General features: G+C 39.6%; 1 protein-coding gene across 1 annotated transcript in view; it reads left to right on the forward strand.

Annotated features, from left to right (window-relative positions):
- LRIT3 (leucine rich repeat, Ig-like and transmembrane domains 3) overlaps positions 1 to 17,837 on the forward strand; it is a 29,868-nt gene that overhangs the window by 2,845 nt on the left and 9,186 nt on the right. Inside the window, exon 2 of the mRNA XM_053595068.1 lies at positions 1,159 to 1,631. Within this exon, the coding sequence (XP_053451043.1) occupies positions 1,159 to 1,631 (473 nt within the window). The remainder of the gene's footprint in view (positions 1 to 1,158; positions 1,632 to 17,837) is intronic.

Raw genomic sequence — 17,837 nt, forward strand, 5'->3', positions numbered from 1 at the left:
AATAAGTATTGTGATATAAAAAGAAATATACCTGGTCTTTTACTCCTGTTTCTGGCACAGAGCTCCTAAAATCCTTGGAATTTTCCTGAGTGATAATAAATCAATCTTTTTTTTGGTCTAAAATGAATCTAAATTCTCATATTCCTCATATCTTAAACCTACACATGGGGCAGCCTTGTTTTTCTATGTTTGTTTTACATGTGCCAACAAACAAGATCAAAATATAACTTGCTCAAAGTCACTTCGGTCAGTGAGTGGTAAAAGGAATAAACTTTTAGAATCTGGTTTATTTCTCAGGTGGAAAGCAATGTGCAGGTCACGTTATTAAAACCAAGCTCACCTTTAAACATTTAGTGTGAACACTTGTTTTCTAAATAAATGATCTTCTTTAAAAGGATCAGTTTATGATTTGAACAGGGGATTCTTTTAAAATGGGCTCTTTCCTAAAGAGATTTACTGTGAAGTTGGACAGAAGTGGTTTTTCACTGTGGCCATGTGACCCATGGCTGGATGACCTTGGGAAGTGACTGAATTTTGATAGGCCTCAGTTCTTTGTGATGCAAACTGAGTTTGTTGATAATAGCAGCAAATGCCTACTGAGTGCTTATTATGTGCCAGGAAGGTGTAAAATTTTACATGCATTTTAATTAATAATCACAAAAGTGGCATATGGAAAAATGAAGTTGAGAGACTGGTCAGGCGCCTGTAGTCCCAGCTACTCAGGAGGCTGGAAGAGCTCAGATATGTACCAAGATCACCCTGCCTGGAGCACTGGTGCTTTCAACTCTTATCCAATGTCTGCCTCAGTGGGTTGTTGTGATGACTAAATACAGTAATGGATTTGACTTTGTTGCACAGGCCTTACAGACACAGAGCTCAATATTAGGTTGAAGCACATGCAATTGCTGATATTTGATCATCTTATAACTACAAAAACGGCCATTTCCTTAATAGTAGCTTCTGTAATGGTGATGAGGATGATGAAGACAATGATGATGATTCATTATGAATGAACAGATTAGCCAAGCTGGACAGATTTTTTTTTTTTTTGAAAATAAGTAGGGATTGAAAAATTGATACATGTTTCAAATAAGAATTACTTTTTCAAATGGGTCTTGGAAAGAGGATTTCCTTGTATTGCTCTTGTTGTGACATTAGGTTGGTGCTATGTAATGACATGGATATCAATGCGATCCCCACCAACTTCCCTGTGGACACTGTGAAGCTTCGCATAGAGAAGACTGTCATCCGTAGAATCTCTGCTGAGGCCTTCTACTATCTGGTGGAGCTCCGGTACCTCTGGGTGAGTTACAATTCTGTGGCCAGCATTGACCCCAGCGGCTTCTACAACCTAAAGCAGCTACATGAGCTGCGCTTGGATGGGAATTCTCTGGCTGCTTTCCCTTGGCCATCTCTACTGGACATGCCCCATCTGAGGACACTGGATTTGCGCAATAACAGAATAACCAATGTGCCAAATGAGGCAGTTAGGTATGTGAAGAACCTCACCTACTTGGATTTATCAAGCAACAGGCTAAGGACATTGCCTCCAGATTTTCTGGAGAGCTGGTCTCACTTAGTCACAATTCCTTCTGGAAACCTGGACCTCTCGCCAAGAAGAATTATTCTCGGTAAGCACACAAGCCTTTGAGCTTTTTGTGTATAGATAATTTGCTATGCATAACTTTAGTTGTCTAGTCTTTCTTTTTTTTTTTTTTGAGACAGAGTCTCACTTTGTCGCCCCTGGTAGAGTGCTGTGGTGTTGCAGCTCACAGCAACCTCAAACTTTTGGGCTCAAGCGATCCTCTTGCCTCAGCCTCTTGAGTAGCTGTGGCTACAGGCCCCTGTCATACCTGGCTATTTTTAGAGACCAGGTCTTGCTTTTGCTCAGGCTGATCTTGAACCCAAGAGCTTAGGCAATCCACCTGCCTTGGCCTCCTAGAATGATCATGATTATAGGCATGAACCATCGCACCTGGCAGTTGTCTAGTCTTTTATATATTTTTTTACTACTTTTTTTGAGACAGTCTCACTATGTTGCCCTTGGTAGAGTGCTGTGGCGTCACAGCTCACCGCAACCTCAAACTCTTTGGCTTAAGCTATTCTCTTGCCTCAGCCTCCCAAGTAGCTGGGACTACAGGCGCCCACCACAACAGCCAGCTATTTTTTGGTTGCAGTCATCATTGTTGTTTAGCAGGCCCGGGCCAGGCTCGAACCTGCCAGCTCTGGTGCCCTACTCACTGAGCTACGGGCACCGAGCCAGTTGTCTAGTCTTTTAAAATCTATTTGATTTGATCTCTTACTCTCAATTTGTACTTTAAATGGAATAGTACCTGAGTTAACTTAGGTAATAGTACCTAAGTCAAATTACCTGTTTTTCCCCCGTGTAAGGTATAATGGTAGGGTGCATGTGAGTATGTGTGTGTGCGTGCAGGGCTTTGGGGAGAGCTAGCTTTATAAACTGACAGTGCTCCATTTCTCTTAGAGGGCCTTGGGCTGAGTGACAGAATCCACCAACCTGCCTTGATTCTTTTATTTTTTTTTTTTTGAGACAGAGTCTCATTTGCCCTCAGTAGAGTGCTATGGCATCACAGCTCACAGCAACCTTAAACTCTTAGGCTTAAGTGATCCTCTTGCCTCAGCCTCCCAAGTAGCTGGGACTATAGCGGCCTGCCACAATGCCTGGCTTTTTTTTTTTTTTGCAGTTTTTGGCCGGGACTGGGCCTGAACCTGCCACCTCCGGCATATGGGGCCGGCACCCTACTCCTTTGAGCCACACGTACCGCCCTGCCTGGCTATTTTTTAAGAGATGGGGGTCTCGCTCTTGCTCAGGCTGGTCTCGAACTCCTGAGCTCAGGCAATCTATCTGCCTCCGCCCCCCAGGGTGCTAGGATTACAGGTGTGAGGTACCACAGCCAGCTTTTGCTTTGATTCTTGAGAGCACACCAATGCTCTATATTCTGGTACAATCACCCTTTTGCTCAATTTACTTTTCAACTATTCACAAGGTTCTTCAGGAGTAGGAAAGGGGTATTGGCATCATTATGAGACAGCAGTGGTTTGATTAGTTGGGAAGAATTGCTTCCAAATTTTCTCAGTCTGCAAAGAAATGGTAGAGACGTCATTTATTTTACCCTCCCAAATGGTTCTTTGAATGGATTTGGTCTCTAAGTTTAGCTGTAATCAGTTCTGTAGTTTGATCTTGACTTTGTTTAGGGTCTATGTATAGTCTCTTAGGTTCTAAAATTGTAAACTCCGTCCAGTAAGTCCTTCTCTTCATACATGTAGTGCTTTGCATGGAGCTCTGCACGTGGTGAATACCCAGAACCTAGAGTTTCCTGATTGAAATCAGTGAACTGAAACACTTTTCAGGGGTGTCTGTGGGCAGTGAAGCCTTTTGTACTTTTGTATGAGACACAAGCTTGAAGCTTTGATCAGTATGATTTGTCAAAATTTAGTTATGTTTTTCTTTCCACCCAATAAGGTTGTATTATCCATGTTACCAGTTCCCGGTTCATGTCCATGGTGGCTGGAGAAGAAGTTGCATTTCTCAAGAGGATGAAAGAATTTCTGGGTCTTTGGCCCATGAAATGAGTTAGAAGTCCTTTGGAATGACAGATAACATAGACGCTAAATTTGTTGGTCAGCTAAATCCTTGCTGACCAAAATCAAGTATATGCTCAGATATTTGCCAAAGTAAAGCCTGAAGTAAGCTATATTTGCAATTTTTTTTTCTTTTTTTTAGTAAAAGAGAAAATGCTATGATGGCACTCACATGGGTTAACCATTGCTCTTGTTGAAATGTGAATGTGTTTGGTGCTTATCCAACTAAAATATGAGTAACAAGAACCAAATAGAAAGGGGGAAGCTCGTGGAATGTTTTCTTCCATAGCTTCCACTGCTTCTCTAGCCCTTTAAACATTTTTTGATTAGAGAATAAAAGTCCTATTGTAGGATGGGTTAGCAAAAAAAAAAAACAAACAAAACATCACATTAATTTAACAAATATTTATAAAGTCCTTATTGTATACACTGATATTATAGTATTTATTTACTTTATTTTGGGCCTTATAAGAAAGGCTAATATCTAGAAAATCATCTTAGTTTAAACAATGAGATTCAATTTCTCTACTTATTTTTCTTGGAAGAAATACCCAATGGTAGAAAATAAAATTCATTTGCAAAATTTCTATTAATAGCTTTCTAATGATTCATTACTAACATTACTATGAGGAACCTATTTATAGAACATTAGTATCTTTCATTGGTGAGTTAAAGCTGGATGGGAAATTAGGGATCGATTGGGAAAGAGTTATGAAATTTTAGCATCATGGGAGGTTACCCAAATAGCTTTAGCAGTATTTTAGGGTCCATTCCTTTAATAGCAGCATCATGAAAGTGCTTTTGAATATTAAATTTAAAAAGCAGGCTATGTAATTGTGTCTATAGCATGATCATAATTATTTAAAAATGTGCAAAGAAAAAGACTGAAAATCTATACTAGCCGATTAATCATCCTCTTTGGATGGTGAGATATCTTTTTATTTTTCTGTGTTTTCAAAATGTTCTGCAGTGATCATGGATTTTTTATAAGGATGATAATAATCGTGATAACCAATAACAAAATGTGATTTGACATTTGTTGAGCCATGAATGGCAGCTGACTTTAGCAAAGCCATGTTTGGTATGTTACAAAATGGAAAAGAAGTGCTACCCTCTCAAGGGGGGCACTAATTTATGGGTATGAACCACGCTTGGGAAACTCAGATTTTTCATCTGGAAAATGGAGCTGGCAGGATATGTTCCGTTTTGCTCTAGGACTAAAATGAGAAGGAAATGAAAGACTTCATGTGGCAATTCTATAGAATCCACGTATGAAGGGTACAGTCTCTGAGGTTATGCTTTTAGATTAACAATCATCTGCAGAAGCTGTGACTGGGATGGGGATGTATTATAAAGAAAGACTCTATTTGGCTTTCTGGTTATCTCAACAAGACTTGAGCCTTCCAGATGCATCACTGAATGTAATGATGAGAACCAGTTTTACATTTTGTAGAACTCAGTGTTTAACTGTTGCAGTTATATCTTTCCAGGTGCCCTGTAAAATTTGCTTCTGTTCTGTTATAATGGGAAACATTCTACTTTATTTAACTTTTCTTACCCTGTGTTTGTTGCTGTTAGCAGATGGAGGTCCTATTTGTGATATTGGTAGTAATCGCTAACATTGATAGAGTTACTCGTGGTCATGCCTCGTTCTAATACTTGACATACACAACTTCTTCTAGTCTCCTATTAACCCCATGTTAAGGTACCACTTTATGCCCATTTTATAGACAAAGAAATGAGGCGTAGGTTAAGCCTCTTTCCCAGACTGACTCATCATGTAGTGGTGGTGCTGGGGTTTCAACATAGGCCATCTGGCTCCAGAACCCCTGCTCCTTTGTAATGCAAGGTATCTGATAAGACCAGAGTATCTTCCTTATGTATGTGTTATTTTGCTGATTATTTTACATTTTATTTATTTAATAAAAAATTAGGAAATGTCTTTTCAATTACTCTCTTCTCAAGGAGTAAGAATAGCAACTTAGTGAAGTTGTCCTTTAATGTATTCATAAAAACCTAAACTACTGTACTGCAAGTATGCATTTAAATTAACTCAAATAGTAGATGATTGACAATATAGGTAAATTTTCATGGCCTCTTACTCAAAATTAAGCAAACATTTACACAGTCAATGGCCTGATACTGTTTATCTTGGAAGAAAAAGCTGGTAGTGGGAGAGGACACAAAATGCTTTTTTGGGGTGTTTTTACTGGTACTCAGATTTGCTCAACTGTAAACAGAGGCTCTTCTATTCAGAATGGAGTTTGCCTGAAGGGCAGTGGCAGCCTGAGTATTCCCACAGAATTTTCTAAAATGCCATTAATTTAGTTCAACAAGCACTTACTATCTCTGCAAATGTGCCTGGCCCTTTGCTAGGCTTGAGGAGATAAACCCACACAGTTCAGGCTTTCTCCTGGCTGGATGCCCTTCCGGGGACCTCACGTGCACGTTGCTGGCCCTCACGGCAGCCCCCTGGGGTGGACCTGATGTAATCCTCACTCTCATTCTACAGCTGCTCGGGAGGCAGAGTCAAGCATCAAGCTTTGAATTCTCAGTCCATCTCTGAAGACATCACTCTTTTATTTTTTTCAACTTTTTTTTTTTAATTGCGAGTTTAAAGTATACTTTGCACACAGTAAAATTCGGGATCCTAAGTGTATAATTTGGTAAATTCTGATAAATTTATACAGTACCCCCATGTAACTCACACCACCATCGAGAGACAGAATATTTCTATCACCCAGAAAGTTCCCCTGTGTTATTTCCTAGTCAATCTCCCCACCTGTCAGACAACTATTATTTGGATTTGCATCATTTTATTTTGCCTGCTCTAGAATGCCATATGGAATCATACAACACTCACCCTCGGGACAGGCTTCTTTCCCTCAGCGTCGTATTTCTGAGAATGATTCATGTTGGTGCACATAGTGGTAGTTCCTTGTTGCAGAATTGTACCTAAGTGCATGAATGAACCCAAGTTCCTTGTTGCAGAATTGTACCCAAGTGTATGAATGAATCCATCGCTTGTCTTTTCTCCTGATGTTAAGCACATGGGCTGTTTCCACTTTGGGGCTATTGTCAATGAAGCTGCTATTATTGGGTTATGAAGTGTGACATGTCCGATTTCCTTAAGTACTAAATTTGACAGTTGGTGTGTCCGACAGTTCACTTTGGCATTTCTTGTTCTATCTGTTTTGTGAAGGACATTTTCATTCTTTCAAATCCATGTTTTGCCTTGTGAGTATCTTTCAAATTTTTTTCACAGCAATTTTTGTAAATCTATGGATAAGTCAAAAATGTGTGCTATTTTTGAATCTGAGTTCTGTTGTGGACAGAACAGCAGAGACAGCTTGAGTATCAACAATATGTTTGGGAAAGATGTGGCTAGGGAATGTATAGTACATCCATGGTTTCAGATTCCCTTCTGGTGATTTTAGTCTTGAAAATGAGCCACATGGGCAACCTGAGACCAACAAAGATAATGATGAGCTGAAAGCTATCGCGGAAGTGACTCCATCTCAACCTGTGTGTGAATTAGCAGCAAGGTTTGGCATTACTATTCTAACAATATTAGACCATTAGAAACAAATTGTCAAGATAAAGAAGCTGGATAAATGGGTTCTGCGTGAATTAAAGGAGTGTCAGAAGAGAAATCATCTTGAAGCTTGCCTTTCTTTGCTATCAGGACATAAAAGCGAACCATTTCTACACCATATTGTTATGTGTAATGAAAAATTGGGAAAAGTGGATTCTTTTCTTTTTGACAATTGCAAGCGTTGGGCACACTGGTTGCATAAAGATGAAGTGCCAAAACACAATCCAAAACCGAACATTCATCAAAGCTAACGGTGCCTGCCAGGTGGTTCAGTGCTGGTGTTATGGTGTTCACAAAAGTTGGTCCATTGATTACAGCAGGGGTCCACTGCAGCCAGGTGGATGACATGATGAGGATGCTTGGTCAGTAGAAACAGGCCAGTCCTTTGCAAGACAACACCTGGACCACATCGTGCACAAACAATGCTGCTCAAACTTTAGAAGCTGGAATTGGAAACTCTGCCCTCCACCATCTTCACCAGACCTGGCACCAACTGACAACACTTCTTCCAGGCGTTGGGCCACTTTTTATGAGGATAAATATTCAATTCTCAACAAGTTGTGAAAAACGTCTTTTGAGATTTCATCATCACTTGCTCTCCAGGCTCCTTTGCTGCTGGCATAAACGAGCCACCGTTAAGATGGCAAAACTGTGTTGCTAGTTTAGGCACATCCAGCAGAACCTCCACAGTTGACAACCCCCTTACACTGACCACCTTCTTAAGTTGACCTGATTTTCAAAGACCAGACATGCGCCACATGTGCGTTATCAGTACAGTAGTTGTTGTTGTTGACCACTTCTATATGTTGACCAGTTTGTTACAGTCCCTTGGATGGTCAACTTACAGAGTTTCTATTGCACTTAGATTAATTGTACTGTTTTTTTGTTTGAGATAATACATCGATTTGAAATCGGACATTTCATATTTAATTACATGCTTGTGCAAAGCTTTTTGTGGTATGTATTTACATTTTTCTTGTATCAATTCCTAGGATTGACTTGGTGAGTTATAGATTGGCTATAAGTGTAACTTGTTTAAGACACTGCCCCTTTCCCATGGAAGTTGTATAACATACACTCCCACTCGCACCACATGACAGACTTGGTGCTCCATATCCTCACCAGCACTTGACCTTTTCATTCCAGTTGTTTTGTAGGGTGGGTTGGGTCAGAGAACAAGTATCACATGTCATTTTAATTTGCATACTATGATTAGTAATGGTGTTGAGCACGTTTTATTTGCCTATTGGCTATTTGTATATATCCCTTTACGAAGTATCTGTTCAAGTTTTTGCCTTTTTTTAGGGTTGTCTTTTTTTTTTTTTTTTTTGAGGCAAAGTCTCACTCTGTTGCCCTGGGTAGAGTGCTGGGGCATTAGCCTAGGTCACAGTAACCTCATACTACTGTGTTCAAACAGTCCTCCTGCCTCAGCCTCCTTAGTAGCTGGAACTACAGGTGTCCGCCACAATGCCCAGCTGGTTTTTCTATTTTTAGTAGAGATGGGGTCTTGCTTTTGCTCAGGCTGGTCTTGAACTCCTGAACGCAAATAATCCCCTCACCTTGGCCTTCTAGAGAGCTAGGATGACAAGCGTGAGTTACTGTGCCTGCCAAGGGTTCTTTGTCTTTTTATTATTGAATGTGAGTCTTCTGTTAGTCATATGCATTATGAATATTTTCTCCAAGGCTGACATATCTATTCGCTTTTTCATAGCATTTTGGGTAAGGAAGTTTTAAGTTTTGAAGACACCTGGGTTTTTCTTTTTTTCTTTTACTGTTAGTGCTTTCTATGTACCATCTAAGAAATATTTGCCTACCTCATGTTCACAGAGATAGTCTGTTTCCTTGTAGTTTTAGCCTTTACAGTCAGTTTATAGCTTTCTTTCTTTTTTTTTTTAACTTTTTAAAACTGTTTTTTATTCTTTTAAATAAAAGTTTAAAAAATAAGAATATATATAAAAAGTTTATTATCTAAGTTTGGAAAGACCTTTGCAAAGTATTTTTATCTCTATAGTTTAAACAAATGTAATTTGCATATTTCTGGCTTTTACGCTTATGGATGTGATCCATCTCAAAATAGTTTTTGAGGGCAGTGCCTGTGGCTCAGTGAGTAGGGCACCAGCCCCATATTCTGAGGGTGACGGGTTCAAACCTGGCCCTGGCCAAACTGCAACAAAAAAATAGCCAGGCCTGTAGTCCCAGCTACTCGGGAGACTGAGGCAAGAGAATTGTCTAAGCCCAAGAGTGCCTGTAGTCCCAGCTACTCGGGAGACTGAGGCAAGAGAATTGCCTAAGCCCAAGAGCTGGAGGTTGCTGTGAGCTGTGATGCTAGAGCACTCTACCGAGGACAACAAAGTAAGACTCTGTCTCTAAAACAAAAACAAAAACAAAACAAAAACAATTTTGAGTAGTATGAGATAAAGGTTGAGGTCTATTTGTTTCTAAACATATGAAGTTAGACAATTAATTTCACAAACTCACCCTAGAAAAAGTGGTACATACCTCATTACTGAATATCCTTATAATCACATTTGAAGTCCTCCCCTTGAGGAGCTATGCACTGCCCTAGCACTCAGTCCACCCTTCAAAGCAATTTTGGAGCTCTTTCTGGAGAGTTCCAGAACAGCCATCAGAGCTATTGTCATCTGAAAATTAAGTTCATAAACTCATCCCAGAAAAATTGCTTTGAGGGGAGGGCGAGGCGCTGGTGTCTGTGCTTAGCTTCCCAAGGGGAGTACTTTGAAGGTGACTGTAGTGATGTTCAGCAATGAGTATGTAGCACTTTTCTAAAGGTGAACTTCATTGTCTGACCTTGTAGATAACAGCTGTTTCATAACCATTCATTAAAAAGACTTTCCTTTAGGGCCGCGCCTGTGGCTCAGTCGGTAAGGCGCTGGCCCCATAACCCGGCCCCAGCCAAACTGCAACCAAAAATAGCCGGGCGTTGTGGCCGGCGCCTGTAGTCCCAGCTACTCGGGAGTCTGAGGCAAGAGAATCGCTTAAGCCCAGGAGTTGGAGGTTACTGTGAGCTGTGTGAGGCCACGGCACTCCACCGAGGGCCATAAAGTGAGACTCTGTCTCTACAAAAAAAAAAAAAAAAAAAGACTTTCCTTTAGCTATAGAATATAAATATCTTAACACAATAACTAAGGAAATGCCGCGAAGGCTATGTTGACCAGTTTGATGAAAGCATTTCAAATTGTGTGCAAAACCAGCACATTGTACCCCATGATTGCATTCATGTACATAGCTATGATTTAATAAAAAAAAAAAGACTTTCCTTTCTCCACTGAATTATTAAATACTTTTCCTTCCACAAAGGTAAGACATGGTCTTTGCCTTCAAAGGCTTACAGTCTGCAAAATAATTTTTTTTTGAGATAGAATCTCACTTTGTTGCCCTTGGTAGAGTGCCATGGCATCATAGCTCACAGCAACCTCAAACTTTTGGGCTCAAGTGATCCTCTTGCCTCAGCCTCTTGAATAACTGGGACAACAGGAGCCTACCACAATGCCCGGCTAGTTTTTCTATCTTTAGTAGATACAGGGTCACACTCTAGCTCAGGCTGGTCTGAAACTCCTGAGTTCAAACAATCTACCAGCCTTGGTCTCCCAGAGTGCAGACCTGCAAAATAACTTTCGTACAAAAATTTATTGCTGATTTTTCACCAAAAAAAGCACATACAATCCAACTATTCTGATGCATGAAAAACATTGCTCTTTTAGGAAGGAATAAAGTAAAGTTCACTTGCCCCATTCAAGAATAGTTATATAAAATAAATTAATTAATGCAAACTATTGTAATTATGGTTGATGTGTTGCCTTGAAGGAATGTGGATGAAGTAACAGTTTAACTTTAGATAGTTCTAGTACCTTTGTCCCCAGAAGAAAAAACACTTGATGTTTTCAGTTCACGGATCGCTATTTTATTTAGGTTTTTAAAATTATACCTTTGACCTCAGATGTTTCAAAGTTAGAATAAACAAACATTTTATTTTTGAGGGATTTAAAAATATTTATTCCCAGTTTACATAACTTCTAGCTATGACCAACTGGATTCATTTCTCTAAAAGAGTTAACACAGTGGTGATTTCCTCTCTTCCTCTTTTTAATAAGTAACATCAGTTCTATTATTAATAAAAGGATAATTGGCTACTTTTAGTCTGGGTAATAGTTAAAGTTGATAAACCTTTTTCATGTTGTCTGATAATTCACATTTTATCTGTATATCAGTGTAGATATAGAAAAGTCACAAACTTGAATAATTTAACTTTTAAAAACAGGCTTTATTATGGTAGCCTTGATTGATCCATAAATTATCTTTCACACCTCAATCAATAGATATTACAAGTCTTGCAAATTAGGCCCTCCTCCCTATTCTGCTTTTTACTTGGTGCTAATGAATGGTAGTGTCAGTTTGCTGTTTCATCTTTGGTTTCTTTTAGTTTATGATCATTGCTCTTATTTTATAGACTGGCAGAACCTTATAGCTGGAAAGAGCTCTGGCGTTTATCTAGCCTACTCTCTCACCTTACAGATGAGAAAACTGAGGCTCAGCAAGGCTGCAGTGTTGAGGTTACAGAACTTTTTTTTTTTTTTGAGACAGAGTCTCACTTTCTAGCCCTTGGTAGAGCAACCTCAAACTCTTGGGCTCAAGTGATTCTCTTGTCTCAGTCTCCCAAGTAGCTGGGCCTACACCTGTCACAGTGCCCGGCTACTTTTAGAGATGGGGTCTTGCTTTTGCACAGGTTGGTCTCGAACTCCTGAGCTCAGGCAATCCACCTGCCTCAGCCTCCCAGCGTGCTAGGATTACAGACATGAGCCATTGCGCCTGGCCCATGCAGAGTTTGTTAATGGCAGAGCCCAGTGCAGAACCCAAGCACAGTCAAGTTTGTGAGAATGTCAATTCCTATTTCACCTTTATTACTATTTCATACCATATTTAAATCTGGCCTTCATAAATCAGACCAGCCAATATTTGCAATAATGAATGAATATCTAATGTGATGCCTAGAAGGGAAGTGGGGTTTTGAATAACTGTTTACCGACTTCATTATCATAGGTGTTTCAGGATCTATCAGATCACATCACCACCACTACTTAATGTATTTGCTTTGAATTGTTTGTTTAGTAGAGGTGCAGATTGCATTCAGTTTGATCTCTTTTGATGAACAGCAAGAAAATATACACTCAAGTGTAGGGAATATGTTTTTCTCTTTGTGAAATTTGTTGCTTATTCAGAGATTGAAACTTTGACTATATTAGCAAAAGGTTTTAAGTACTATGTTTAGCAAGAAACGTTGAGGTTTGCAGAGATTTTACTGTGAAGAAGCTATTGTTCAAGGTAATTGACATGCATTGTTTAATTAGAATTTCATGCATCTCTATGAAAGAACTATTGCCATATATATTTGCTAAAAGTGAGGCTGAGAGAGGTTGTTGGATACTTATCCGTGGCAGTGAAACTTGGTAGAAATGGGATTTCAGCCCAGACATTAGGGTTCAGAGGCACGCTTAGGCATTGCAATAGAAAAATAAACTAGAAAGCCTGCGTGTGGAATGAAATTGGGTGAGAGTGCCAACACTTAGGAGAACAGAATTCAAATTAATATTAATTAGAGAACTAATTGTATAACAGTTTCACAAGACTAAATGTAAGAGGGAAAAGTTCAAGGTTATTTTCCCATGGAAGTAAAGCAAATTTTTAAAATAGAACATAGAAAAAAATAAACTTTTCTTTCCTTTTTTTTTGACACAGAGTCTCACTATGTGGCTCTCAGTAGAGTACCGTGGCAGCTCACAGCAACCTCAAACTCTCGGGCTCAAGTGATTCTCTTGCCTCAGCAAGTGCCCACCACAATGCCTGGCTATTTTGTTGTTGTTATTGTTGTCATTGTTGTTTAGCAGGCCCTGGCCGGGTTCAAACCCACCAGCTCTGGTGCATGTGGCCAGCGCCCTAACCACTGAGCTACAGGCACGGAGTCATAGGAAAAAAATAAACTTTCCTATCAGAAAAATATGGGCTGGTCATGAAATGCTACTGTAATAAAGAACGGCATAATAAAAACATAGATTTTATCAATAGTTAAATTTCTACCCCGGTTAGAAATTTAAAATAAAATTGCAGTTCCATCTTTTCTTCTCAATGTAAAATCCACTCCATGATTAAAAAGCCATAACCACAAATCTCTGAGATAATTTCTTTTTTATCTTGGGCTTTGTGTGAAGCTGTTATGGGACCTCATCCTACGGAGACGTCCGTCTTACAGTGTGCCATGGAGCACTGTCTTAGATCCTTCTGAGATTCCAGCAAATAATTTTATAGTCTCACCCTGGATTTGATTTTTACTCTGAAGTCCTTTCTTAATTTGAGAATTTTAGAGAGGCTGGGAATGAGAAACAGCTTCGTTATCGGGCCCAGCAAATTTCGTTTATATTTAACAGTTCTTGAACTGTTGTCTCTCCTTTCCATTTTACTAGCAAGACAGTAGGCAGCAATTTCAACGCTCTGTGTGGAAATATCCTTAGGTAGATGGCTCATTTCATTGAGTGTGTTTTTTACTTTCCATGTTTGCCACAGGGGAGAGTGCTGCTAAACTCTGCCACTCTGTGCAAGGATTCTCTTTCTTCTGCTTTCCAACATTTTCCTCACTTTCCTTCAAGCTCACACTGACAGGCTCCTCCAAGGCCCGGCAGCGTCTGCTAACAGTTCTGAAAGCGGAGGCAGATCCTGTACGTGCTTGCAAACTGGAAGCTGTCAACCAACTGCATTCCTTCTAACCGAATCTCTCTTAAAAGGAGCTTTGAACAAAGCTTCATGGCCACCACATACGCCACGTGTGCCAACCCATGTTTTTGCCTCTGCCAGCCTTTTCAGGCTTATCTTCTGCCACTGCCTGCCTCTCACTCAGTTTTGCTACACAAAACTTGTGTCACCTCCATATGTCTTCAGATCACACCGAACCAGGGCATATTCCAGGCTGTTCGGAGTTCCCAGCACCGTGTAATACTTACAGTACTGTAAGTACTTCCTAGGAAGCCCATGTTTGATATATCTCTATCGCTGTATTTATGGCACCTGTGGTACCTGGATGAAATCTTGGCTCTGACACCGATTATGTCAGGGGTGTCCAGCCTTTTGGTTTCTCTGGGCCACATTGGAAGAAGAGTTGTCTTGGGATACACATTAAATGCACAAACACTAACAAAAAACTGATGATCAAAAAAAAGCCTGCGCATAATTTTTTCTTTCTTTTTTTTTTTATTAAATCATAGCTGTGTACATTGATATGATCATGGGGCATCATTCACTAGCTTCACAGACCGTTTGACACACTTTCATCACACTGGTTAACATAGCCTTCCTGGCCTTCTCTCAGTTACTGTGCCAAGACACTTACATTCCACATTTACCAAGTTTCACATATACCCTTGTGAGATGCACCGCTGGTGTAATCCCACCAATCCTCTTCCCTCTACCCACCTCCCCCCTCCCTCCCCTCCCTTTCCCCCTTCCCCCTATTCTTAGGTTGTAACTGGGTTATAGCTTTCATGTGAAAACCCTAAATTAGTTTCATAGTAGGGCTGAGTACATTGGATACTTTTTCTTCCATTCTTGAGATACTTTACTAAGAAGAATATGTTCCAGCTCCATCCATGTAAACATGAAAGAGGTGAAGTCTCCATCTTTCTTTAAGGCTGCATAATATTCCATGGTGTACATATACCACAATTTATTAATCCATTCGTGGATTGATGGGCACTTGGGCTTCTTCCATGACTTAGCAATTATGAATTGGGCTGCAATAAACATTCTGGTACAAATATCTTTGTTATGACGTGATTTTTGGTCTTCTGGGTATATGCCCAGTAGAGGGATTACAGGATTGAATGGCAGATCTATTTTTAGATCTCTAAGTGTTCTCCATATCTCTTTCCAAAAGGAATGTATTAATTTGCATTCCCACCAGCAGCGCAAAAGTGTTCCCTTTTCTCCACATCCGCGCCAACATCTCTGGTTTTGGGATTTTGTGATATAGGCTAGTCTCACTGGAGTTAGATGATATCTCAAAGTAGTTTTGATTTTCATTTCTCTGATGATTAAAGATGATGAGCATTTTTTCATATGTCTGAAGGCCGCGCGCCTGTCTTCTTCAGAGAAGTTTCTCTTCAAATCCCTTGCCCAGCCTGCGATGGGATCCCTTGTTCTATTCTTGCTGATGCGTTTGAGTTCTCTGTGGATTCTGGTTATTAAACCTTTGTCGGAGACATAACCTGCAAATATCTTCTCCCACTCTGAGGGCTGTTTTCTTGCTTTGCTTACTGTGTTCTTGGCTGTGCAGAGCTTTTTAGTTTGATCAAGTCCCAGTAATGTATTTTTGAAGCTGCTTCAATTGCCCGGGTGGTCCTCCTCATAAAATACTCACCCAGACCGATTTCTTCAAGGGTTTTCTCTGCACTCTCCTCTAGTATTTTTATAGTTTCATGTCTTAAGTTTAAATCTTTAATCCAGTGAGAGTCTATATTAGTTAATAGTGAAAGGTGTGGGTCCACTTTCAGTCTTCTGCAGGTTGCCGGCCTGTTCATCCAGCACCATTTGTTAAATAGGGAATCTTTTCCCCACTGAATGTTTTTAATTGGCTTGTCAAAGATTAAATAATGGTAAGTAGCTGGATTCATCTCTTGGTTCTCTATTCTGTTCCAGACATCTACTTCTCTGTTTCCCTGTGCATAATTTTCATGGTATCAACTACGACAGATAAGCAAAAATGTCTTCACTTACTAATCCTAATTATGCAGTGGCTTGTTCAGAGAGTCCTTGAAAACCATCGAGCAGGTCCCAATCTTGTGATCACTAATATAGAAAATGTACATAGCTGCGTAATAAGTTGTCTTTGGGTTTTTGAGATCTTTTAGATTATGAAAGTGAAAGAAAAGTGGGCAGCATAAAACTAGTGGGATATTTGATATTGTATTTGAGAAATGAACGCATTAATATCTTGTTTGGATGGAAGTAACTGGAATTCTCAGTGAGTTCTCAGGATGCTCATCAGATATTTTGGTCCTAATTTTAATGTGCTTCATTCTTGAAAATAATTGCTCACAAATGTAGGTGCTGCTGAAAAGCCATAACATTAATAAGGCATGATTGTGCAGTGAGGGATACTTTTACTGGGGGGAAGATAGGACCTACAAAAGTCTAGTAAAGAGCCATGATCAAAGTTGAATGTCAGATTGCAGCTTGATGCACTGGAAGGTAAATATTTATGACAACTGAAAATGGAGTTGCAAATACACCAAAATATTGATTATTTTTCTGGCAATCTTGGTATCTATTTTAGAATTCTTAAATCAAATAAAAAAACCAAGGATCATATTTTTCACAGTTCATGAGACTGTGTTTAGCCAATGTGTAGAAATGCATAAAATTGTTTGCCTTAATTTGAGCTTGCCTTAATTTCAGTTTCATTTGGAACGCTGTTATGGTTTGAAACACTGTGTTGATAAGTTGGTTTTCACTGTAAAGATGCATGTTTACTTAATTTAAATGATTGGTTAAATCTACTGAAAACGCTGTATCTATAAGTCAGTTTTCTTTCTTTTCTTTTTTTTTGAGACAAAGTCTCATTATATCACCTTAGTAGAGTGTCATGGTGTCACAGCTCATAGCAACCTCCAACTCTTAGGCTTAATCAGTTCTCTTGCCTCAACTCCCAAGTAGCTGGGACTACAGGCACCCGCCACAATGCCTGGCTATTTCTTTGGTTGTAGTTGTCATTGTTGTTTGGCGGGCCCGGGCCGGGTTTGAGCCTGCCAGCCCTGGTATATGTGGTCAGTGCCCTAGATGCTGAGCTACAGGCTACCAGCCCTGTAAATCAGTTTTCATCATCAAATTCTGGCACAAATCTGGCTTTTGATATCATAAACAACTTGATAACATGTTGCAGATCATAAAATATTTTCAATATTGGCCTTGGTTTAGCCATCTTACTTCTGAAAAGTAAACGATGCCACCATAGTCAGCATTAATACTTTAAAGGAATCCCTAGAATTGGTGGATGATTCAATCTCTTGGCTGTTATGAAATTCACAATCTTGATGACAATTTGCATCACGTTATTCATTTTTGAAGATTTTGAGCGTAAATTTTCTTAATGTAGAGGCCATGCTGGGATTAAAAAATAATAGTAAATAAAGTGCTATATTTACTTTTGTCATGAAAATTAAGTGATGGGAAAATGGAAAGTAAGGTTTGGCTTGTCCACATCTCAGCTGCCCGAGGTGTGTGAGGTGCCGTGGAGGTGTGGAAGTACCCTTAATAAGCAGATAAGAATGCTTACCTGACTTCTCATTAACATCCACCTGACACTGCAATGGTAGTTGAAATATTATTGATAATTACTGCTTTGCCAAGTCACTACAAGCACACATTGTGTCAGGTCAACTGTGCTTGGAAGACAACACACTGGAAGCCACACATGGCTCTAAACGGAAGCCACACATGTACAAATAGCAAGAACATACATATTATCTGTTTTACATGACAGTGACATTGCAACATGATGTTGTTTACAAAGTTCACACTCAAGAACCGCGCAATCGAGTTCCATCAAAAAAATCACAAAAATATCTCATAATGTTTT

The sequence above is a fragment of the Nycticebus coucang genome, chromosome 1, assembly GCF_027406575.1.
Source record: "Nycticebus coucang isolate mNycCou1 chromosome 1, mNycCou1.pri, whole genome shotgun sequence".
Classification (NCBI taxonomy): Eukaryota; Metazoa; Chordata; class Mammalia; order Primates; family Lorisidae; genus Nycticebus; species Nycticebus coucang.